We start from the raw sequence: 26,486 nt of genomic DNA, 5'->3' as shown, positions 1-26,486 counted from the left end.
AAGTAGATACACCACACACAAATCACCAAACTCCTCAATAGAACATCAAATCTACCAAATCAATCAATCAGTCTGTTGCCCTTGTTCTATCTTGTGTGAGTACTATGTCTCCCAGTTAATCCATCAATTTCCCCATGAAATCAAACCCACAAAGAAATCACTTCCAAGATACAGAAATAACATTAGTATAATTATGTTCAGGTTATCACCCTGTGCTAATATAAGACCATTACAGTATAACTTTAGCAACAGCTGCCATATGCCCAACATACAGTCACTACAAAGAAGACACAGAGCACCACATACTACACTGTTCCTCACTCCATAAGGACAACAATATAAGAGCCTTTCCCTGTGGTGCAAATCAGTGTCTATAGCAGGCTACTTGTGATCCATGGGTCTTCTGAAAGAGATCCAGGGCAGCAGATGAATTGATTGAAGAAATATTATTTATAGACCATAATTAAAGTTAGGATATGGCTCCAGAAATTTGTATTTATGTGTTTAATACACTGTGTCCAACCTCATCATGGATCAGAATCTGTTGTAACATGCAGTATTCAATTCCAGATCAAAAGTTGGTTTGGACCGTCACATGCGGGAAGACCATGTTTTCCTGTGCTTTGTTTGTGGTGAAAAATTATCAGATAAAAAGGAATATGAAGTTCATACAGCAACACAACACTGTACACAGGTTGCAAGGTGCCTCAGTTGCAGGTAAGTAGAGTATAGGATAGAAGAATACCTATTGGAATATCTTATATTACTGTAAATTATAATCAATTGAAATTTATTAGTGTAATTGTTATTCATAATTTTGATATTTTATATTCATATACTTTTTTCTGTTATGATTTCCAAGTATATCTTGGTGCAATATTTTTCATGAAGCAGTAAAAGGCTTCTTCAAAACTTTTTATACTTCATAGTTTTTTTATGTTTGATTTACCTATTGAGCTGTTTTCTATGTGGACCTTCAGCTGATTTCAGCATCCCTTGTCTCATCTTTATCTGTTTATCTCCATTTCCTTACTAATTATTCTTTTAAGTCTCTATCCTTTCTATGATTTATTTTATGTCCACTGCATACTTAAATATTGAGTTTCACTATACTACATTTTTTTTTTTTTCTATAAATTATTCTTATGAAATTTCTTTGGATTTTACCACATTTAATGTGATGAGTGATGGTTTGAATAACATTTTCTATTCCAGAACCAACTTTCCTTCTTATAATGAATTCCGAGAGCACCAAGAACATTGTAGTGGAATAAGAATAGCTGAGGATACTCAAATCAAAGCGGAAACCGTAAACACATCCCCTCTTCTGCAAAAATGTATAATTTCTGTTGATCACACCAACCTTTGCCACACAGAGTTTGTGATGGATAATAGTGGTTTACAAGAAAGTGAATCATGTGAAGTTGATAATCCAGAACAAAAGAGCAAGAATGAAACTGAATGCAATGATGTCAGTACTCGTCAGTGTGGATCTTCGCAGTCAAGTGGCTGGTAATTTCCTTGTAGTGTGACATCATGATAGCTTAGGTTATAGTATATACAATGCAATACATCCTTAAGACTGTTTTGGTTTTTTATGAATAAATTCCATGCTACAAAGTCCTCTGTAAGAGGCACCATCCTAGCCTCCTAATAGGAGGGAGTTTGTGGCGTTAAACCAAATCAATCAATCAATGTTTATCTTGAGAGATTGATGAGCAGATATACATAATTTCTCAGGATTTTTGTCCGTCACCTCCCAAGAAAAAAAAAAAAATTAAATTAATTTTTTAGATTAAGAATTACTTAATTTGTGTTTTTGTCGTAGGAGAGTTGATGAACAGGCAGGTGGTGTTTCTCAGACATCTAAGAAGTCAGAAATTTGCCCACATTGTGGAAAAGCTTTTCAGAGACGAAGTCGATTACTCAGGCATATTAATTATCACTTTGGTAATAAATCTTTTAAGGTAAGAAGTGATAGTAGGTCTCGCACTGAAATATAATTTTGAAGAAGTGTTTGAAATTGAGAGGCCCCTGTATAAATGCATGGGGCAAAGACAGTATGTCTTTAACTGTGGCACTGATATCTTGAAAATTCTCTCTTTTTCAGTGTGTAACATGTGGGAAATGTTTTGTAGAGAAAGGTGGGTTGGTGAAACATGAATTGACTCATGATCCACTTCATGTGCCTTGCCAGGAGTGTGGGAAAGTGTGCAAAACTAGAAGAACTCTGGAAAGGCATCTTCGCACTCATCAGAATAAATTATACACTTGTCAAACCTGCAACAAGAGCTACAAACACGAAGAGTCACTAAGAATTCATAAACGAATTCACAATCCACATGGTGGGGGGGGTTTCAAATTTAGTGTACCGAGAGAACTTCTTAGTATTTTTCCATTTCTGAATGTGTTTAGAGGACCTATTAGAATCCTTTTTGGTTCCTGCCATTTTCTTTTATGTATATATACCTTATCGAGAAACTTGTAAACAATCCACATGGTGGGAGGGGGGTTGAAATTTAGCTTACCTAGATAACTTCTTGCATTATTTTTGTTTCTCAGTGTATTTAGACATCATATTGGAATCTTATGGTTCCTGTCATTTCATTTATGTGTACATTTTTGCAGAAGTTTTGTTTGATTAAAGTTGGGTAATAGTATATTTAGATAAGTTTTGTTCAGTGATAGGTTATGATAAGAATATTATGTAGTGAAATCAACAATTTGATAAGGCAGGAAACAAGTTTTGCAGTTCTATTTTGTTCTCATTGAAGATTGCTACCTAAGGCAAAAGTTAATTTGCCATAAGATACAAATAATATTTCTTCTTTGATTAGCAAGAGGGGTATTATAAACTTAGCTTAATATTTAGGGATTACAGGGAAAAACACACTGTTATGAGACCAAATGATAATCAAGTCAAATGTGTTTTGGTTGTGAATGAAAGTCATTTATATGTTCACACCACAGGGAGTGGTCACATATGTATGGTGTGTGAACAAGATTGTATGACCGCTCAGTACCTAAGAATGCACTTAGCAACTCGCCATGACGGTCACATGCTCTCTTGCCAATTGTGCTCCAAAACCTTCAAATGGAAACAGTCTCTTCGCAAGCATATGGCAACATACCATAGTGCTGAGGGTAAGTGTAACAGATTTCTGTTTTGTTTTGTTTTGTTTTTTTTATAAGTTTTTATGTTTTGCCATGTTTTATACCATTTTTATACTATCTATACTTATGGAGATGTGTCTAGAGAGTTGATGATAGCAAATACAGTGTTTCGAAAGAAAGTCAAGCATAAGTACACATGGGAGAGGGTGGTGGATGGAAGGGTGGTAGATAGAGCATTAATGGACTATGTAGTGGTAGATAGGAGTATAATAGGAAGAGTTAAGGATGTATATGTTCTAAGGGGAGAGAGTGGGGGAATATCAGATCATTTTTTGGTGGAAGGTAAGTTGAGAGTGGAGGATAGATAGAGAAAAAGGAAAAGGACAAAAGGAAGGGAGGTGCTTAGAGTGAACTCTTTAAATGAGAAGGAAAAGGAGAAGAAGTACAAGAAGCTGAGAGAGGAGTGGGAGGTAGTGAAGGATAGAGTAGAACTAGGAGTGGAGGAGGAATGGGGATGGTTCAAGGAGGGAGTCACAGTGTGCAAAGATGGTATGTGGAAAAAGAAGGACAGGTGGAAATAGAAGGAAGGGTAGTGAGTGGTGGGATGAGGAAACAAAGAAGGTTGTAGAAGAGAAGAAGCAAGCTGTCACAGATTGGTTACAAAATTGGACAAGAGAGTCATATGAGAGGTACAAAGAAAAGAGAAAAGAAGTAAAGCACAAGGTAAAGGAGGCAAAGAGGAGAGCAGATGTGAAATGGGGTAAGAGTATGACAGAAAATTTTGAAAGTAATTAAAAGATGTTTTGGAAAAATGAAGAGAGGAAGAGGAGGCGAATCAAGTAGAGAAGAAAAGGTAAAAGGTGCAGATGGAGAGATGATAATGGAAGAGAAGGCAGTGAGAGGAAGATGGGCAGAGTATTTTAAGGAGTTGCTAAATATGAAGGAGGATAGGGAGGGAAGGATAGTTGCAGTGGGAAGTGCTAAGAAAATGACCGTGATGAGTGAGGAAAAGGCAGTTGTTAAGATGATGAGAGCAAATAAGGCACCTGGCCTGGATGGATGCCATGCAGAATGTTTAAAAAAAGGAGGTACAGTGATGGTGGACTGGCAGGTGAGGTTATTTAATGTTTGTTGGAGAGAGGGTAGAGTGCTGGAGGACTGGAGGAGTGCCTGTATAGTTCCACTCTATAAGGGAAAAGGGGACAAGTGTGATTGTAGTAGTTTCAGAGGGATTAGCTTGTTGGGAAGGCTTATGGGAGGATCTTGATTGAGAGGATTAAAAGAGGAACAGAGGGAGTAATTTGTGAGGAAGAGTGTGGATTTAGGACAGGTAGAGGTTGTGTAGATCAGATTTTTGTGGTAAGACAGATATGTGAGAAAGATATAGGAAAAGGTAAAGATGGTTTTTTTTTGGCTTTTGTGGATCTGGAAAAGGCTTATGACAGGGTAGACAGGGAGGCACTGTGGGAGGTTTGCAGATATATGGGATATGAGGAAAGCTTCTAGGAGCTGTCAGGAGTTTTTACGAGAGTAGTAGAGCATGTGTCAGGATTAGAAATGGAGAGAGTGGTTCGAGGTAAAGGTGGGACTTCTTCAGGGATGTGTTATGTCGCCCTGGCTGTTCAACTTATACATGGATGGGGTGGTGGGTCAGGGATTGGAGATGATTAAAGAAAATGGAGAAAAGTGGGAGCTGTTGTTTGCTGACGACACTGCGCTTGTAGCAGGATCAGAGGAGGGATTGAGGAAGTTGGTGACAGAGTTTGGGAAAGTGTGTGAAAGAAGAAAGTTGAAGATAAATGTGGGTAAAAGTAAGGTGATGAGATGTACAAGGGGTGAAAATGGCAGCAGACTGGAAGTGAGCATTAAGGGAGAGAGACTGGAGGAAATGGATAGTTTTAGATACTTGGGTGCGAATGTGGCAGGAAAGGGAGGAGTGGAGGTGGAGGTAGAATGTAGATTGAGAGAAGTGAGTAAATGTCTTGGTGGATTAAAAAGTGTAATGAGAAATAGACATTTGGGAATGGATGAAAGAGGAGACTGTATGAAGGAGTGATTGTGCCAATAGCACTGTATGGGGCAGAAACATGGAACATAAGAGAGGAAGAGAGAATGAGTTTGAATGTGTTTGAGATGAGGTGTCTGAGAAGTATGATGGGGGTTATTAGGCTGGATAGAGTGAGAAATGAGGAGGTGAGGAGGAGAATGGGAGTGGTAAGGGAGTTGGGAGATAGGGTGGATGAAAGAGTATTGGGATGGTTTGGACACATGGAAAGAATGAGTGAAGAAAGACTAGTAAAAGAGGTGTGGAGGGAGTGAACATGAGGGGGCAACCTAGGATGAGATGGATGGATGGGGTGAAAGGGGCCTTGGGGAAGAGGGGAATGTCTGTTGAGGAAGGACGGGAAAGGACAGAAGACAGGGGTGAATGGAAAATGATTGTGTATGGATGATGATGTGATGCATGAGGTGGAATGGATGGGGGGTGAGGTAGTATGTATGAGAAAAATTTGACACAGCCTGAGGGGATTTCTCCCTGTCTTCTCTTTTTCTTCATGAGGGGACGGAGAGGGGGGGTCGCTGATTTAATGAAGCGGCCTTGTTGTAGATGTGCTGTGTCTTGCGACACTGCTTCTGACCCAGGGCAGTGGACAAGATACAGGGATGACCCGTCATCCAGGAGGTGCCAAGATAAGAGGGAGGGTGGAGGGGAGTGGAGTATGTTGGGGATGGAATGGGTGGGAATGGTTTTTATGCCTTTGTTTTTTGGCTACCTCCCTTGTAAGGGGGAAAAATCCTTTGGTATATGTATGTATACTTACCTATTCCCTGATAAGGAAGGTAGCCAGCCAAGGCATGCACCAATCTCCACCCATCCCACTCCCATCTGTCATTCATTTGTTTACCTTTCATCTTAGCTCATCATGGATAAAGGTTCATCCCTGTCTCTTGGCCACTGCCTGGGTCATGATAATAATAATGTTAATAATTCTGTCTATATATCAAGGGTTTCTTCCCTCTTATAAGGGAGGTAGTTAAGTCATGTTGCCATGACTGTTTAATGTGTACATGGATGGGGTGGTGCAGGAGGTAAAGGCAAGGATAAGAAGCAGGGGACTGGAGATGGTTAAAGGAAATGGAGAAAAGTGGGAGGTGAGCCAGCTGTTGTTTGCTGATGACACTGTGGCAGGGTCAGAGGGAGGATTAAGGGTGTTAGTAATGGAGTTTGGGAAGGTATGTGACAGGAGAAAGTTGAAGGTAAATTTGGCTAAAAGCAAGGTTATGAGATGTACAAGGATAGAGGATGGTAGTGATTGGTAAGTCTAAAAGGAGAGAGGCTGGAGGAAGTGAATATTGTTATGAATCTTGCTCACACTTCTGACTCGTAACGCATAGTAAGAGTGAATGAATGAATGAGTTCCCAAGACCCCATGTCTTTGGGATAGCTTACTCGATGGTCGCCACTTGATTTTGCACTACCATGAAAATCAAGAAAAATGAAACGCACCTATAACATTTAACACTATTCATTTAAAGTTAATAGGATTACATGAGTGATTACAATCAATGGACATACAAATGAGTAAATAAGTTTCAAAACAGAATATTCCCACTCGAATTTTTTTTAACGAGGGTGAAAGAGAAATTAATTAATTACCAACGAAAACACTGTCTAGGCTTCCCGCGTCACTGCCATAGACGTCACACAACACCTAAATGAAATTCTAGCTGAGTTAATTATCTTACGAATAATACATGGGGAGTACAGAGGACTTACGTCAGCTGACAACCCTCCTGAAGCGACACAATCTCTACATGGCACCTCGTATCCTAAACTGAACTCTCTGAAATGCCTGAAGGTGCCCTGATTCCTTCTACAAAATTCCTCTGATTGGCCCATAGGATTAGCATCTATGGAGAATGAACCTGATTGGCCAAGTTAACTGAAACGTTCAGCGCTGCTCTAGGCTGGCGGGAAGTGTTACGCCTAATTTTATCGAAACCTCTCCCCCTACATGTTCTCTGTAATCGGACACTCGCGTAATCGCAAGTGATGCCTTATTCAAAGTACCGTATTTTCCGGCGTATAGTGCGTGACTTTTTTCCGTTGGAAGGGCCTAAAAATGGGGGGTGCGCGTTATCCGGTGGTGCGCATTATCTACGGCCTACGATAAAAATTCTGCGGCTGTGTGTGTAATTTTTTTTCACAACAACGTGACGATGTTGGCCGTCACAAAGTCGGGAGGCACACTTCTCCGTGACGTTCCGTCAGAACAAGAAGAACAGCCATGGTGACATGAAAGAATACGCCAGCATGGGCTACCGTATATAAATATTTGGTATAGGTAGGTATCTATCGAATCTTATTTTTCATGTTTAAATAGGCCTAAACACCATGAAACATGATCAATATTCATGATATTTGCCCATGTTCACAGCATCCTAGTTTGAATTTTTATGTTGGCTTTGTTGCTTCACTTTAGGTATGGTACAAATTCTGTTGCAGCCGTTCATAAAATCGTGTCAAACACCTGACTATAACACCCTCTTTTGGGAGTTATATTAACTAAACGTCACCTCGATGAGAGACTGTCCTATTTCACCACTGTCATTGCAAGTTCAAAGCTAAAACGAAACAGTCTGTAGTTTGTTTCAGTATTAAATAAAAAAAAAAAAAAAAATGGTAAAGACGAATTATTTCCTCAAATTATAAAATGAAAATTTTCTGTAAAAATCCCGAAATTTTTCTGTATATTTTACTTTCAATAAACTTTTTTAGATCATATTTCCAAACTATTTAAGCTACAAAGTAATAAGGGACCAACGCACAACATGAGTCATATACCGGTACATGTAGTTCCGACTTTTTCTTAGTTGTGTCCTGATTGATGCCTAAACTGACACTTAATTTAGTGACAAATCAACAGATTTCCCAGCGGTGGCTCTAGCCAATGAAAAATACTTCTCCATGTAACCTCGTTCACATGATATAAATACCGAGGTAAAACTGCGTTATAGACAAATGCGATCGGGCATGCGCATTATACGTCGGTGCGCGCTATCTGTGTACTGAGATAACGAAGTGCATGGGTGCGCATTATAACCCGATGCGCATTTTAAGCCGGAAAATACGGTAATAAATCTATTTCAACCTTACATAAATGGGAATATATGTGACAATATCTATAGTTATTTGGGATCACATGTGGCAGGAAAGGGAGGAGTGGGTGCGGAGGTAAATTGTAGATTGAGAGAGAGACCAGTAAATGCCTTAGGGTATTAAAAAGTGTAATGAGAAATAGGCATCTGGGAATGGATACGAAGGGGTGATTATACCAATGGCATTGTATGGGGCAGAGACTTGGAATTTAAGAGGGGCAGAGAGGAAAAGTTTAAATGTGTTGAGATGAAATGTCTGAGAAGTATGGTAGGAGTTACTAGGTTGTGAATGATATTTTGATGCAGCCTGAAGGGAATTCTCCCATTTTCTCTTTCTGCATGAGGGGATGAAGATAGGGGGTTGTTTATTAAGTGAAGCAGCCTTGCTGTGGATACACTGTCTTGCTATGTTGTTTCTGACCCAGGACAGTGGGTGGGATACAGGGATGACCTGTCATCCATGAGGAGCTAAGATGAAAGGATGGAAAGGGTGGAGGATGGGAGTGGAATGGGTGGGAGTAAGCACGTGCCTTTGACTTTGGCTACCTCTCTTATAAGGGGGAAAAAGCTCATTACATTCCCATCTACCACCCTTGTTTCCCTCTCATCTTAGTTCCTTGTGGAGCAATGCAGCTAGACACGGGTCATCCACAGCGAGGATGCTTTACTTAATTGGTGACTCACCCCCCCCCCCTTCTTCGTCCCCGTACGCAGAAAAGAGAGAAAACGGAGAAATCTCTTTGGGCTGCATTGAAATATCTTCCACAGACAACCACTTTCCACTCCCCCCATCCCCCACTCCCTCCTTTCCTTGCTCAATATAGAAAAGAGAGAAGATGGGTGGGGGTGGGCATCCCTTCTTGCTGTATCAGAGTATCATCCATACACAGCCTTTCTCCACTCAACCCTATCCCCTGCCTTCTCCCTTTCTTGCTCAATGGGCATTCCCCTCTTACTCAAAGCCCCTTTCACCCCATTCATCCATCTCATACTTGGTCAACCCCTCAGGTTCACTCCATCCACCTCTGCCTTCTACACCTCTTTTCCTAATCTTTCTTCACTTATTTTTTCCATATGTCCAAACCATCCCAACAATTGATCTTTCATCAGCCCTATCTGCCATCTTCTTTTCCGCTCTCACTCTCCTTCTCTCCTCATTTAAAAAATTATGGTATTATTATTATTATTAACATTAATGTGTTGATCATGTATATGCCAAGAGCTTTTTCCCCTTTATAAGGGAGCTAGCCAAGTCAAAGGCACATACCCACAACCACCCATTCCATTGTCAGGAAATGGAAATATTAATAATAATGATAATTGGAAATGTTAATAATAATAAAAACTGGAAAAGGTAATAATACATGTATACATTTACCAATGGCTTTTTTCCCCCTTACAAGGGAGGTAGCCAAAGTCAAAGGCATAAATCCGCTCCCACCCATTTCATCTCCACATACTTCACTCCTATTCACCACCCCTTAAGTGAAATGTTGATTGAGAGAAATTCTGAATATTAACTACTTAGGGTTACACTGCAAGATGGAAGTGAGGGTTGTTGACAGATAGCAGGGAGATTATTCTGCCATCCAAAATGAGTGTGGACAGCAGAGGTGGATGGAGTGAACCTGAGGGGTAGACAGAAAATGAGATGGATGGATGGGGTGAAAGGGGCTTTAAGTAAAAGGGGATTGTCTGTTGTGCATGGAAGGGGGAAGGCAAGAAAGTGGTTGTGAATGGAAAATAATTTTATGTGGCTAGAAGGGATTTCTACTTGTCTTCTCTCTTTCTGCATGAAGGGGTGAGGAGGGAGGGTTGCTGTGTAAATGATGTGGCTGGCGCTTCTGTGGATGTGCTGTGTCTTGTTGCATTGTTTCTGCCCTGGGCAGTGGGCATGAGACAGGGATGACCCTTCATCCACAAAGAGCTAAAATAAAAGAGAAATGATTGATGGATGAGGGTGGGTGCATGCCTTGGCTGGCTACCTCCCTTGTAAGGAAGAAGAAGCCTTTTGTTATATAGGTAGATGTATTGTTTGAATCATCATGATTGTAAATCCAAATCAGAGAAAGCAAGAATCCATTTTTTTTTTTATTGAGATATCAGTTACTGTACTTATTTTGCATTTCTCTATGAAAAAAAAATTTTTTTTGGCTTGCAGGTGGCTCCCTTGAGTGTAGAAAATGTGAAAAACCCATGTCCAGCAGGGCAGCTCTTGATGCTCATAAAGTATCCCACAGTGAGGCCAGACCATTCTCATGCACCATCTGTGGTATGTAGAAACAAAATTTAATTTTTAATCTGGATACCATAGTATATTCTTCTCCATACAGAGTACCACTTTTACTTTTATTCTTGATATTTTCATGCTATTTCTATTCATCTCCATAGCACTTTATTAGTATTAAAGGGATTGTTTTGGATACCTCTTTTTCACACTAGGTGTTATATTTCTTTTTTGTTCTTGCTACGGTCAAGATGTTTTATTTATTTCTGTTGCATTCCTTGTTAGGGAAGGACATAAACAGTGAATGGGAGAAGGAAAAGTAGGGGGGACAAACAATTTTAAGTGACATAAAGCACAGTGGATAAGAGAAATTCCTGGGTGATAAAAGTTAATTTCTTTCCTCCCCTTTCCATTTTTATTGTTAATTGACTCTTGTTGTGAGCAGTAATCAATAGTTCTACAGGACAGGTACAAACCTTCTCCACCCCTAAAAATCCACACTTTCTTTTCTTATGTTCCAATGAAGGATGCTCACTGAATGAGTGGGGCTACAGTGTTGTTACTTGCAAGTTGTACCAAAGACATGGTTCATTAAATTCCGCACTACAAAGTCCTCTGTAAGGAGCACTGTTCTACCCTCTTGATAGGGTGGAGTTCATGATGTTAAATCAAATCAGTCAAATATGCTTCAGTGGGAGGATTGCATTGGTTGAGTTTTGTCTCTGTGTTCATATGTATTTACCTAGTTGTATTTATCTAGTTGTATTATATGGGAAGGAAGCTATGCTCGTGGTGACCCATCATTGTATCTTTCAGCATCAAGTTTTTTCTTAAAATCTTGAATAGTGTTTGCACACACTGTTTCTTTATCTAAATTATTCCAGGTATGTACTCTATGTGTGAAGCTATTTTTTTTTTTTTTTTTCAGATCTCTTCTATAGTTATCCTTTTTGAGTTTCTTTTCGTGTCCTCTTGTTTTTCCATCATCCCATTTTATCATTCCTTTCATGATTCTATAAATAGTCAGCAGATCTTAAAGAATGACTAGATGGGATGGATTGAGGGGATTGGAGATTCCCCTTCCTATATTTTTCTCTTATGAGTCAGGGATTGTTTTTATGCAGCCAACCTTTGCAAGGAGGAAAGAGACTTGTTGGTTAAATTACTCCCCCTCACTGAGTTAGGAGCCGCCACTGTGGGTTAATGCATTAAAGCCATAAAAAAAAAAATAAATTGAATAGTACCAATATTCCTCTTAAATTTATATTTATTGATGCATGTATTTATTTAATTTAACTTATATATTGAAGTTATTTTCTTCAGGGAAAGCCTTCAAGCAGGAACAAGTCCGGGACCGCCACACTGCCATAGTGCATACTGATCAAAAACAGTTCATGTGTCCACAGTGTGGTGCCCTCTTTAAGGCCAAGGCGTACCTAAGCCAGCATATCTCACAGGTTCACACTACTTCTCAGCCAAGCAAATGCATGTAAGTCACGCAAAGGAAGCGGTGAATGGTTTCAGGAATAACAGCCTGAAATGATGTTCTCATCTGCTTCGTAAAATTTTTGAGTGGATAAGGAATTGGGTCATATTGTAAAATGATGGGGATAATCATCTCTTGCTTTTGGACTCTTTAGTTGAAGATTTTTGTTCATTCTTTGATGCATTAGGTCTGTCAAAACTAAAACAAAATAAATTTTGCATCAACATTGCATATAGGATTTGTATTTTTTCTTATAATCAGTATGTGAAATATGTATTGTTTTATATTGTACTGAAAACATTGTTTATGGATTTGTGCTCTATTTAAGGTTACTTATTTTAAATTTCTCATTCTTGTATTTGGCCTTCATTATCAGGAAATGCAACAAGTCTTTCAAAACCAAAGCCATTTTGAAAAGTCACATCAAAATAGTGCACACAGAAGCAAAGTCAACAAAATATACATGCACACTTTGTGGCAAGTCGTTTCTCTCCCCCAAAGACTTAGCACGCCATTCCAAGGTAAATTTGAAATATGTAGTTGTCCGTGTGGTTTATTTTCTCTCATGCTTTTCATAGCATTCGTTTATGTTAAGGGATGTTACCTTTTAGACTTGGAAATACCATTTTTGTAGTGGTAGATGTTCATGTCCATACTTAACAAATTTAGATGATTTTATGAATCATTTGTATATTGTTTGGCTTGATGATATATCTTTGAAATGTTAATTACTGTACATTTGTTAATTACTGTACCTTACATTTGGCAGTTTCTTAAAATTCATATATATGGTTACAGATTCACACAGGTGCAAAGGATGTGATATGTAAAGTGTGTGGTCGCCAGTTTTCTCGTAAAGACAATATGATGGCTCACATCCGTGTTCATCACAATGGAAATAAGACTGTGAATAACAAAGAATTCTCCAGTGGAGCAAAGACTTCAACTGACTTGACGAGTTCAAGTACCGATTCTCAGTTGTTGCCATCCTTTTCCATTGTACCACACTCATCTACAAATGTCCAGGGTTCTCTACTGACCAATGAAATGGCTGCCAGTAACCCTGTAGCCATTCATCCTAACTCAGATACAGCATTCACCAATTCATCAACTCTTACCCTAGATTCTTCAATAATGTGTTCAGCCTCACCAGATCAAATGATTAATTCAAAAGAGCTTTCTTCTGCATCATCCACCATTCCTTTTTCATCCACAGTTGCTGATACAGTCTTTTCACTTCCCAATTCCTTTGTTGTAACATCCACCACAGCTGAAAACATGTCATCTTCACCTGTAGATTGTATTGCCTCAGTGTCACCGACATGTTGCACCACTTCTTGTGTTATTTCAACCTCATATCCCTCCCCAGTTACCAACACTTCACCATCTTCATCAAATAGGGCTGTGTCTGTCTCACTGTATCAACCCATTACAGTGGTTCACAATACTGCTAATCCATGTGGAATAACTGTGGCTCCTATATCTGCTTCTGTCAGTTGTACTACTACCCAGGCCGCTTCAGCTATCGGCACTCTCACTGCATCTCCTATTGGTACTCCCCTTTCTGCAGCTACAGTTGGTACATCCCTTAGTACAGCAACTACAAGTAGTACGTCCCCAACTGTAGCCATGGCTGGTACACCACTCACCACTTCACCAGCAGTACAACCAGAAATCATTACTGTGCAAACAGGACTAGTTCACCCTGGGTTTACTACTGTGCATACCAACTTGGCTCCTTCCTTTACATCTGGTACAAATGGAATAACCTCAGGTGTGATGGGAACATCTGGAGGTGCTCCCACAGGAATGACAAGTCCAAGAGCATGTGCAGAGGAGGACCGAATCTACGTAACAACGGGTCTTGTCAGTCCTAGTACTGGAGGGTTGTCAAGCTGTTCATCTTCTCAGCAAATTGCTCAGGTATTTAAATGAAGCCATTTTATGCACAGTGAATATTTTAGTGTCATAAATGCAACACATTTGATCATGATGTTCAGAAATGACTTGGCACAACAGGGAATCATACATCTTCATCTTTTTCAGGTTATGACAGATTCGTCATCTGTAGGGGGAGGTAATGTGCCTCTTGCACTTATGCTTGGCACTGCTTCACCATCTTTACCTATAAGCACAGGATTTACTGCTTCGTCCCCTGTGGAAAATACATCATGTCTCTTGGAAACTGGAAGTATTCTCATCCCTCATCCATCTCTTCTGCAAGATACTCCCTTGATAGTATCAGAAAAGGTATTCAAATAGTCATTGATTAATTTCTTTCTCCCTGCACTAGAGTACTGAGTGCATAATAATTTGAAGCTAATACTTCAGAGACGGTTTTGAGGTGCCCCTACAGATCAGAGCCATACATTGTTTGTCAATGTTAGAGTTAAAAAAAAATTCTTGGAAAGGAATGATGATATTTTTGTACAGCTGTTGCTCCTCGTTTACATTATTCCCTTGAACCTGTATTTTACCACTTCTATGACTTTCTTTTCTTGATTCTCCTTGGCAGGATGCAAAAAATAATTAATCTGCCTTGGTGTTTCTCACAGTGACACAGTGTCTCACAGGAAAAGGAGTTGGGAGATAGGGTTGACGAAAGAGTATTGGGATGGTTTGGACACATGGAAAGAATGAGTGAAGAAAGATTAATAAAAGAAGTGTGGAAGACAGGTGGATGGAATGAGCATTAGATGGAAGGCTGTGTTAAAAGGGGTGTTGAGAAAGAGTGGGGATGTCCTATTGAAAGAAGGGAGAAGACAGAAAATAGGGGTCAGTGGAGAATGGTTATATATGGATGATGCTATGATGCATGGAAGGGAGTGGGTGGGGGATGGGGGCGGTTCAGGAAGTGGTTGTGTGAATGATCTTTTGATGCAGCCCGAAGGGTTTTCTCCTTGTCTTCTCTTTTTCTGCATGAAGGGATGGAGAGAGGGGGTCGCCAATTAAATGAAGCAGCCTTGCTGTGGATGTGCTGTGTCTTGCTGTATTGTTCCTGACCCAGGGCAATGGGCAAGATGCAGGGATGATCTGTCATCCAAGAGGAGCCAAGAAAAGAGAGAGGGAGGGAGGGGTGGTGAATGAGAGTGGAGTGGTTGGGGATGAAATGGATGAGAGTGGAATTATGCCTTTTGACTTGGCTATCTCCCTTGTAAGGGGGAAAAACCTTTGGTATATGTTTGATGAGGTGTTTGAGAAGTATGATGGGGGTTACTAGGCTAGATAGAGTGAGAAATGAGGAGGTAAGGAGGAGAACAGGGGTGGTAAGAGAGTTGGGAGATAGGGTTGATGAAAGAGTATTAGGATGGTTTAGACACATGGAAAGAATGAGTGAAGAAAGACTAGTAAAAGAGGTATGGAAGGCAGATGTGGAGGGAGTGAACATGAGGGGGCGTCCTAGGATGAGATGGATGGATGGGGTGAAGGGGGCTTTGGGAAGAGGGGAATGTCTGTTGAGGAAGGATGGGAGAGGACAGAAGACAGGGGTGAATGGAGAATGGTTGTATATGGATGATGTGATGCATGAGGTGGAATGGGTGGGGGGGATGGGGGGTGAGGTAGTATGTGTGAGAAAAAATTGATGCATCCCAAAGGGATTTCTCCCCGTCTTCTCCTTTTCTGCATGGGGGGATGGAGAGGGGGGGGGGTCACCGGTTTACTGAAGTGGCCTTGCTGTGGATGTGCTGTGTCTTGCGACACTGCCTCTGACCCAGGGCAGTGGACAAGGTGCAGGGATGACCTGTCATCCAGGAGGTGCTAAGATAAGAGTGAGGGTGGAGTGTATTTAGGGATGGAATGGGTGGGAATGGTTTTATGCCTTCTTTTTGGCTACCTCCCTTGTAAGGGGGAAAAAGCCTTGGTATACATATGTATGTATGTATGTGTGTGTTTCTCATGTGTGTTGTAAAAAGGTAACTAAATGGGATGTAGTGATGGGATTAAGGATCCTCTACTCTGTATACTCCTCCAATGAAAAGTCAAGGCATAAGGGTCTGGGAAGAGAACTCAAATCAGAACCCCAGTAACTTGGTCATTTTCTGTGTGTGATTTTGACACAGATGTGAGTAAATGGGAAGAGATTGGCAGTGAGAAGGAAAAATAATGTGTTAGCATTTGGTAGAACTAAGTTGAAGGGGAAGGGTGAGTGTGAGTTTTGGAGTGATGAATGGGTGAGGTGGGGAAGGAGTGACTGCTGGTAAGTGATAAGAAAAATGCATGGTGGAGTGGATGTAAGTGATGAGACAGAAAGTGCATGGTGGAGTGGAGGGAATTGTCTAAGGATAATGTAGGGCCAAATAAAATTGGGATGAGGGATATGGATTTTTGTGAGTGCATATGGTTCTGGGAGTAAGAAAAGTGAAAAGAAGAGGCTTCTTGAGTGCATAGAGAGTTTTGTGAGGAATGTTTATTTAGTGGTGTTGGGGATCTCAATGCTAGTGTAGGAGAAAGACAATAGATGGAATAGCAGTGAGGATTGGGGTGTCAGATAGGAACTCAAGTGGATATGTGTTTAGAATGGAAGTTGATCCTAGAAAAACACTGTTTAAGAAGAAAGACAGACATAAGGATATATGGAACAGGATGGTGGAAGGGAGGGTGGTTGAGAGAGGATTAATGGACTGTGTAGTGGAACCCAAAAGGAGGATTGGAAGAGTTTTGGATGTTAATGTTTTCAGATGAGAGTGCAAAGGATTGTCCGATAATTTTTTGGTAGAAGGGAAATTGAGAGTGGAGGAAAAATGAAGTAGGTAAAGGGAGGCAGATATGTGTTGAGGATAAGCAAATTAAATGAGAAGGATAAAGTGAAAGAATATCAGGAGATACTGTGGACAGTGGTGAGGGATAATAGGGAAACAGGAGCAGAAGAAAAATGGGTACTTTTGAAGCAGGAAGTGATAAAGTGCATAAAAATGGTTATGTGGAATGAGGAGGATGGGATGGAATAGGAGAGGCAGTGAATGGTGGGGTGAAGAGGTTAATGTGGTGGTAGAAGAGAAATGAGCTCATGAAAATTAGTTGCATATGAAAACTAAGGAAGCATATGAGAGGTACAAGAATGTCAATCAATTGTTGCCTAGAGCTTCACTAAATGGAAAACCGGCAGCCCCACACAGTGACTAGCAAGTCCTCAGAACCTCTTACACATCTCTGAAGAAACTCTGGACTGTCATGTGTATTGTATTAACCACTTCGGTACGATGATGCCTACTAAGGCATCATGAGGCACAAGCAGCGAAAAAAATACATGGGAGCAATGTGCGATTTTGCTCAGGAAAGTTCCAATGTCGCTCTCGCAAATCCAATAGCGGGAGTGATCCCCCACAAAAAAAATCACTTCTGCGGCAAGATTCAACGTTTTTTATGCATTATCCATCATTTGGCAATCCCTGAATCCCATCACCATTGATGAAAGGATCAGAGCAAACACAACTTGACCATGATCAATCATTGCATTATCAACCGATATCATAAACGCAATGCATCACTCAACTTTAATTTGTTGATGTACGTACATATGTGTACGCGGTATAGCTGCTAGAGTTCAATGGCTTACCTAGCCCAGCTTCGTATCAGCTGCATACGCGCGTATACTAGTACATATTGACTAGACTCTACATGACTATCGTGCTACATAATGTCGCTAGTTGTGAATTGCATGGTACCTGGATGCAGGGAAGTTCATTGGTTGCATGCAGCTAGCTGCCCAATCAACGCGCTGACTACATGTACAATGCACCATACCCAGTACCACATCATCGCATGCATATGTACACTGTACATATGCAAACTCGCTCAAGGCCTAGGAGGGAAACTTGGAAATCCCATTTATAACCACGTTCACATATTTATGAGAAAACAAAATAGAATAAAATGTTTGGTTAGTAATTGAAAGTAAATAAATTTAAGTATAAATATGAACATTTGATAATTATATATTTAGTTCATAAATATGGATCTTTGGAGGGAGAATAAAAAATACAAAAATAAAAAATTATTCGTTAGCTAGCTTAGGTTTACGGTAGCTAGGTCTATGTTCGAATGTCACGTCCATGCCAAACTTTCGATGATCGTACATCATGGAGCGATTTCTAGTGAAGCGAGTGAAGATGGTTTGCCCTCAGATTCAGTCTTTTCAGAATCAAGGGAGAGTGTTTTGACGGCAGGAACCGCTTCTGGACCAGCAAAGCCTAATTCAAACTCTACGGGCAAGGGCCAAGGAAAACGAAAACCAGTAAAGCATGAATCTACTATACGCACATGAGTAATGAGTTAGCCCTCCAATAGTTTGAAGGAAAACGAACCTGCAAAAACATGGCTCTGGAAGTATCAAAAATGGCTCTGGTAATTAAAAAAGTGGCTCTGGTGAAAAAAAAAAGAAAAAAATGGCTCTGGGAAAAAAAAAAAAAAAAAAAAATTCCCTGGGCTCAAGTGAGTACAAGAGGATGCCAGCATTTGCATCTTGAATATATATATATATGATATATATTTTTAGTTGTACATGAGTTATCCCCGGATTCTGTGAACTGGTTTGATCACATTTTCTGTGTTAATTATTACTCAGAGTAAAAGAGAACAAATAATATAGCAATGACTTCATATTTTATAATGTGAGTAGTGTGCTGCAAATTACGTATGGCAGCTGATACTGCACGTGAGAATTTGAGTTGTACTGAAGTAGTTAATGTGGGAGCAGTTATTGATTGTCACCTCTCCAAGTATGAAAAACTGTAGAAATACAATTGAAGTTCATAGAGAGAGATCCTGGGCTCAGTCCAAAGACCAAAGAATGTCAGTCCCTCAAGGCGAGGTGAGGAGTTGACATGAGTTTCGAAAATGGGCAGCTTCTCTGTCCATCTTGCAGGCCTACCACATGCAGATACCTGTTGTTTGTCCCAGATTCAGGGAGGAAAGGGTGGTGGATGGGAGTGGAATGGGTGGGAGTGGGTATATGCCTTTTGAATTTGGCTACCTCCTTGGTAAGGGAGGTGTATAGATGGATGTTAACAGGAGGTAAAGACAGTAAGGGAAAAATGGGTAGAATATTTCAGGGATTAGTCAAATGTGAAAGAGGTTGATTGATTGATTGTGACAATGAATGTTGCTAAGGAAAGGACTGTGATGGGAGAAAATCATAGGATGATAGGAAAAGATGAGGTACAAAGAGCATTAAAAGTAACGAAAGCTGGTAAGGTGCTTGGGTTAGATGGGTTTCACATGGAGTGTCCAATGAAGGAACAGTTATAGTGGATTGGTGAGGTTGTTTGTGTCCCTAAGGGATATAAATGTACCAGAGGACTGGAGGAGCACTTGTATAGTTCTGCTTTACAAAAGAAAAGAGTACAAATATGAATGTAATAGCTTGAGGGATTGGTCTGTTGGGTGTAGTTCATAAGGCATATGGTAAGGTATTAGTTGAAACGATTAGGCGGGGAACAGGGAATAATTGGGGAAGAACACTGTGCATTTAGGAAAGGATGAGGATGCATGGATAAACTTTTTGTAGTAAGGCAGATATGTCTAAATTCTTTTGGCCAAAGGTTATGATGTCTTTGGGCTTTAGTGGATCTGGAGAAGGCATATGACAAGGTCAACAGTAAGGCATTGTGGGATGTGTTGCAGATACATGGAGTAGGAAAAGGCTGTGTAAGTAGTAGAGTTTGTATTAGAGTTGGAAAAACAAGAGGACATGAAAAGAAACTCAAAACATATAGTTATAGAAGAGATCTGAAAAAAAAAAAGTTTCCCACACGAGCGGTGGATGTCTGGAACAAATTGGATGACACAATAGTATTGCAAAAACCATACAAGAATTCAAGAACAAATTAGATGCTGAAAGATACAAAGATGGGTCACGACGAGCATAGCTCCCTTCCCATATAATACAGCTAGGTAAATACAACTGATAAAATACAAAAATCCTGGTGGAAAGGGAGATCATGTGTTTTCAGTTTGCTAAATTTTTATTGAAGGTACAGTGATGGTGGACTGGCTGGTGAGGTTATTTAATGTTTGCTGGAGAGAGGGTAGAATACCAGAGGACTGGAGGAGTGCCTGTATAGTTCCACTTTACAAGGGAAAAGGGGACAAGTGTGAGTGTAGTAGTTTCAGAGGGATTAGCTTGTTAAGTATAGTTGGGAAGGCTTATGGGAGGGTCTTGATTGAGAGGATTAAGAGAGGAACAGAGGGAGTAATTGGTGAAGAACAGTATGGATTTAGGACAGGTAGAGGTTGTGTAGATCAGATTTTTGTGGTAAGACAGATATGTGAGAAAGCTATAGGAAAAGGTAAGGATGTTTTTTTGGCTTTTATGGATCTGGAAAAGGCTTATGACAGGGTAGACAGGAAGACACCGTGGGAGGTCTTGCAGATATATGGGATAGGAGGAAAGCTTCTAGGAGCTGTCAAGAGTTTTTATGAGAGTAATAGAGCATGTGTCAGGATTAGAAATGGAGAGAGTGAGTGGTTCGAGGTAAAGGTGGGACTTTGTCAGGGATGTGTTATGTCACCCTGGCTGTTCAACTTATACATGGATGGGGTGGTGGGTCAGGGATTGGAGATGGTTAAAGAAAATGGAGTAAAGTGGGAGGTGAACCAGCTGTTGTTTGAGGACGACACTGCGCTTGTAGCAGGATCAGAGGAGGTATTGAGGAAGTTGGTGACAGAGTTTGGGAAAATGTTTAAAAGAAAAAAGTTGAAGATGAATGTGGGTAAAAGTAAGGTGATGAGATGTACAAGGGGTGAAAGTGGCAGCAGACTGGAAGTGAGCATTAAGGAAGAGCGACTGAAGGAAGTGGATAGTTTTAGATACTCGGGTGTGAATGTGGCAAGAAAGGGTGGAGTGGAGGTGGAGAAGAATGTAGATTAAGAGAAGCGAGTAAATGCCTTGGTGGATTAAAAAGTGTAATGAGGAATAGACATTTGGGAATGGATGCTAAGAGGAGATTGTATGAAGGAGTGATTGTGCCAACAGCACTGTATGGGGCAGAAACATGGAACATAAGAGAGGAAGAGAGAATGAGTTTGAATGTGTTTGAGATGAGGTGTCTGAGAAGTATGATGGGGGTTACTAGACTAGATAGAGTGAGAAATGAGGAGGTGAGGAGGAGAACAGTGGTGGTAAGGGAGTCGGGAGGTAGGGTGGATGAAAGAGTATTGGGATGGTTTGGACACATGGAAAGAATGAGTGAAGAAAGACTAGTAAAAGAGGTATGGAAGGCAGATGTAGAGGGAGTGAACATGAGGGGGCAACCTAGGATGAGATGGATGGATGGGGTGAAAGGGGCTTTGGGGAAGAGGGGAATGTCTGTTGAGGAAGGATGGGAGAGGACAGAAGACGGGTGAATGGAGAATGGTTGTATATGGATGATGTTGTGATGCATGAGGTGGAATAGGTGGTGAGGTAGTATGCGTGAAAAAAACTTGACGCAGCCCGAAGGGATTTCTTCCCGTCTTCTCCTTTTCTGCATGAAGGGATGGAGAGGGGGTGGTCGCTGATTTTATGAAGTGGCCTTGCTGTGGATGTGGTATGTCTTGCTACACTACTTCTGACCCAGGGCAGTGGACAAGATGGAGGGATGACCTGTCATCCAGGAGGTGCCAAGATAAGAGGGAGGGTAGAGGGTGGAGGTGAGTGGAGTGTATTAGGGATGGAATGGGTGGGAATGGTTTATATGCCTTTGTTTTTTGGCTACCTCCCTTGTAAGAGGGAAAAATCCTTTGGTATATGTATGTATTCAGTATGGTGCAAGAAAGGGTTGTTTGAATGGATTTTTATTCGCTTGGATCTAGAAAAAATTATGGAAGTCTTAAAAGAATTTGTTGGAATAGGTGAAACTTTCTGAAGAACAAGTTGTGAAAGACAAATTGTCTGGATAGAGAGAAGTCACTAGTGGAGTCCCACAGAGGTCATTGTTAATACCAGTGATGTTCTTTGTATAGATTATTAAAATGATGGATAATTCAACCAGTTATGCCAACTTATTTGGTGATTGAACATTTTTAGAAGCTTTGCAAAGGGATTCGAACCCTAACCTGTGCATGCATAATCACAAAGTCAAGACACTAGTGACTGAGCTACGTGCGATGGTTCAAAAGAACTGTACAAGTCCCTGATCACACATCATGTAACTGCAGAAAATGTAGTCTCATTTTCATCCAATCCCTGTATTAGGCGAGACCTCTGACAAGTTGCGTATTTTTAAGACAAATTGAACATTTTTAGAAGCTCTGCCAAGGGATTTGAACAAAAGCATAAAAACCACTCTCACCCTTTCCATCCCCATCACACTCCACTCCCCTACACCCTCTTATCTTGGCACCTCCAGGATGATGGGTTTGAATCCCTTGGCAGAGCTTCTAAAAATGTTCAATCTGTCTTAAACATACACATTATTTGGTGATGCAAAGATCATGAGAAGGATTAGGAACAGATTATGGTAGGTTGTTACCAAAGGATAGGGAGATATGAGTGGAACTAAGAGGGGGAAATTAATTTCATTGTGAAGAAATGCAAGATGTTGGAAATGAACATAAGAATAAACCATCACTGTTCCATAGAATTTTTAATGATATGATTATGAAAGCAAAGGATGAAAGAGACTTGGAAGTGATGCTTATGAATAGTTGTCATGAGAAACACACATCAAAAGAATCACTGGGAAGACATATAATCCATTGAAGAACATAATGGTAGCTTTCCACTACATGGCTATAGATGTGATGAAAATACATACATATACCAAAAGCTTTTTCCCCCTTACAAGGGAGGTAGCCTAAAAACAAAGGCATAAAAACCACTCCCACCCAATCCATCCCTATCACACTCCACTTCCTTCTCCCTTATCTTGGGGGGGGGATGAAAATGGTGAACAAAAAACCTGATTTGTCTTAGACTGGAATATGCTAGTCACGTGGTCTCCTATACATCCTCCCACCTCCTGTCCACCACAAACCTATCCACCCTAACACATACAACTTTTTCACCCTAAAAAAGGAGACCGCTTTCCAGAAGGAATTATAAAGACATATTGGAATACATCAGATACACCACACAAGCAAATTTCCCATCCCAAAAATGCCAACAGATTATTACCTCTCAATAAACACAACTAGGCATCTCCCCCACACCTAAAAGGCTATACCACATATTTATGCCTCCCTCTCTCTCCCCACACAGTACTGCACATCCCACTATAATGTCCAATGTATACAACACTGTATCAACCACACCTACAATGTCAAACAACTTCACAAACATATACCAAGGGCTTTTTCCCCCCTTATAAGGGAGGTAGCCAAAGTCAAAGGCATAAAACCACTCCCACCCATTTCGTCCCCACATACTCCACTTCCATTCACCACCCCACCATCCCTCTTTTCTTGGCTCCTCCTGGATGACAGGTCATTTTCACTGAAGCAGAATATTGCATTTCTCTCGTGGATAATGGGTCAACTTCATGTACGTATGTACATTTACCAACAGTTTTTTGTCCTTTACAAGGGAGATGGCCAAAGTCAAAGGCATAAATCCACTCCCACCCATTTCATCCCCACATAGTCCACTCCTTCCTCCTTTTCTTTGCTCCTCCTGGATGATGGGTAATCCCTGCATCTCGCCCACTGCCCTGGGTCAGAAGTAATGCAGCAAGACACAGCAATACTGCTTCATTTAATCAGCGACCCCCCCCCCTCTCCATCCCCTCATGCAGAAAAAGAGATGGAGAGAAATCCCTTTGGGCTGCATCAAAATATCATTCATGCATACCCCCCCCCATCCTTCATCCTCTCCCTCCCATGCATCACATCATCATCCATACACTACCATTCTCCACTCACCTCTATCTTCAGTTTTTCCCTTCCTTCCTCAACAGACATCACCCTTTTTCCCACTGCCCCTTTTACCCCATTCATCCATTTCATCCTTTGTTGCCCCCCCATGTTCACTCCCTCCACCTCTTCCTTCCATACCTCTTTTGCAAATCTTTCTTTACTCATTCTTTCCATGTGTTCAGGCAGGTGTGTCAACTTCACCGAAGCAAAATATTGTATTTCCCTTTCCAATGGGAACAGCAGCTTTAAGCCCAAACAATATACACTACAAACTGTGACACCTGCCACTTGGGAGTAGGTATCACAAGTTATAGTGTATACTGTTTGGGCCTAGAGCTGTCTATCCTCCAGAAGCATATCCATAATCACATCACTCACTGCTCCATCAATAAACTGAAAGACGTTAGATTGCTGCATGCCAGACCCCCTAATATCCATCCCTCTGAATCCTCACTTCCCCTAAAGGACAGTCTACCTGGCCAAACTGCAATGTGGCCATCATCCAGCCCATCTAAGCTACCAGAGGAGGCTGGACGACAGCATTGCAGACAATTGCCCAGGATGTAACGCTTCACCCGATACTATACAACACATTATGGAAGGCTGCATTGTACACAATCACACATGCCAACATAAACAATGCTGTGCACACTTTTAATACAATCATACAAAATGCAGACAAGAGATACATCCCTAGAGGCAACAGAAAATCACACAACCCCAACTTCACACCAGAAATCCAAGGCCTCATCAGACAACGTGACACACTTAAACACGGTACCCCACACCTATCCCTCAAAACATAGCAGACCAAATACAAACACTAAACACTGTGATTGCCAATAAAATACATGAACAAAAAATACAAAATTGGCAAAACTTTATCAATACACTTGATCACAAAACAAACACCAGCAAATTGTACAAAACACTCAACAGCATTACACTATCCAACAGTAACACTACACGCTCTCACGCAGCAATAATCACAACAACAGATAATCTACCCTCAAACAGACAACAAGCAAATGCACTCATACGTCATTTTGCGCAGCCAAGCCACCTCACTTCTCACCGACGCACCATTCGACATAAGAAAGACTTTCCCACAGACTCAGACTATATACCCTTCGTAGACAGTCAGACAAAACTCATAATACATAGTCTCAAGCACTCATCTGCCTGTGGCCCTGATAACATAAGCAACATCCACCTAAAACACATTGGACCACAAGGTATACACGCACTCACAAACATTGCAAACTACAGCTATTCACACAACACTATACCCGACATCTGGAAGCATGGTAAAATAATCACCATTCCAAAACCGAACAAAGACCCAACAATCCCAACATCGCACCGCCCAATCACACTTCTCTGCACCCCCTCTAAAGTCATTGAATGCCTAATACTTAAACTTGTCACACCACATATTCCCCTTGCTGACTCACAACACGGTTTTAGGCCACTACACTCCACAAACACTCTTCTGACAAACCTCACACAAAGAATTTTAGATGGCATCAATTCAGATAGGCCCCACCAAAGAACACTTCTTATAACATTAGACATTAGTAAAGCTTTTGATGCTATCCCCCGCCACAACCTAACAAATAAAATATATAACACAGACATGCACAATAACACCAAAAGATGGCTGGCCAATTATCTGGCAGGTAGGAATGCTTACGTGTCATATAATGGCCAATCATCGCACATCAGAAACATTAAGAACGGAGTACCACAGGGCTCAGTTCTATCCCCCACACTATTTAATCTATACATGCATGACTTACCCACGCCAGACACCTCAGAAATACAAATCTCTTCCTACGCAGACGACATAACAATCACATGCACACATCGTAACACAGACAAAGCTGCAGAAATAATCCAGCCATACCTTGACACACTCAACACATGGTTCATCACAGACTCAAAATAGCTCCAACCAAATCTACAGCAACACTTCTCACCAACTGGACAAAATCATCTCTACATCAACAACACTCTAATACCACACACAAACACACCGAAAATTCTTGGTGTAACATACGATACATCCATGTCTTTCAAACAACACATCACAAACATAAAAAACAAATGCACACCCAGACTTAACGCACTTAAGTCAATCACTGGAACAACATTTGGACAAAACAAAGAAACTAATATAACAATATACAAACAATGCATACGTTCAGTGATGAATTATGCGAGTCCTGCATGGGCTCCTAATCTCAGTGAGACACACCACAACACCCTTCAAATCATACAAAACAAAGCCCTAAAAACAATTACAGGCTGCACAAATACAACACCTACAGACCATTTACACCATGAAACAAAAGTCCTCAAAGTCAAGGACCACCTCGACATGAGAGGCACACAAACACTTGCCGCAGCCACTACAAACACATCACACCCGCTACACTACATAGCAGAACACCCACACACACCAAGAAACATTAAAACAACACCCAAAGACCTTTATCACGCACAGATACTCTCTTCTCTTCCTCCACAACCACCAAATACCAGCCTCCGGAAACATATTCATAATCATATCACTCACCGCTCCATTAACACACTGAAAGACAACACACTGCTGCATGCCAGACCCCCTGATATCCACCCTTCTGAATCCTCTCTCCCACAAAAGGA

General features: G+C 40.8%; 1 protein-coding gene across 3 annotated transcripts in view; it reads left to right on the top strand.

Annotated features, from left to right (window-relative positions):
• The window catches only part of LOC143027125 (uncharacterized), a 35,975-nt gene that overhangs the window by 5,700 nt on the left and 3,789 nt on the right, over positions 1-26,486 (top strand). For 2 of the 3 annotated variants that reach the window (XM_076188156.1, XM_076188157.1), the window contains exons 4-13: positions 571-717; positions 1,216-1,512; positions 1,829-1,967; positions 2,111-2,345; positions 2,971-3,144; positions 10,436-10,546; positions 11,825-11,990; positions 12,364-12,508; positions 12,786-13,910; positions 14,034-14,237. In XM_076188156.1, the coding sequence (XP_076044271.1) occupies positions 571-717; positions 1,216-1,512; positions 1,829-1,967; positions 2,111-2,345; positions 2,971-3,144; positions 10,436-10,546; positions 11,825-11,990; positions 12,364-12,508; positions 12,786-13,910; positions 14,034-14,237 (2,743 nt within the window). The remainder of the gene's footprint in view (positions 1-570; positions 718-1,215; positions 1,513-1,828; positions 1,968-2,110; positions 2,346-2,970; positions 3,145-10,435; positions 10,547-11,824; positions 11,991-12,363; positions 12,509-12,785; positions 13,911-14,033; positions 14,238-26,486) is intronic. The other variant, XM_076188158.1, reaches the window with a different exon arrangement.

Source organism: Oratosquilla oratoria, chromosome 7, assembly GCF_046742065.1.
Source record: "Oratosquilla oratoria isolate Oo_2021 chromosome 7, ASM4674206v1, whole genome shotgun sequence".
In the NCBI taxonomy this organism is placed as follows: domain Eukaryota; kingdom Metazoa; phylum Arthropoda; class Malacostraca; order Stomatopoda; family Squillidae; genus Oratosquilla; species Oratosquilla oratoria.
The sequence above is the reverse complement of the archived record's forward strand: the minus strand, read 5'-3'. Positions and strand labels throughout refer to the sequence as shown.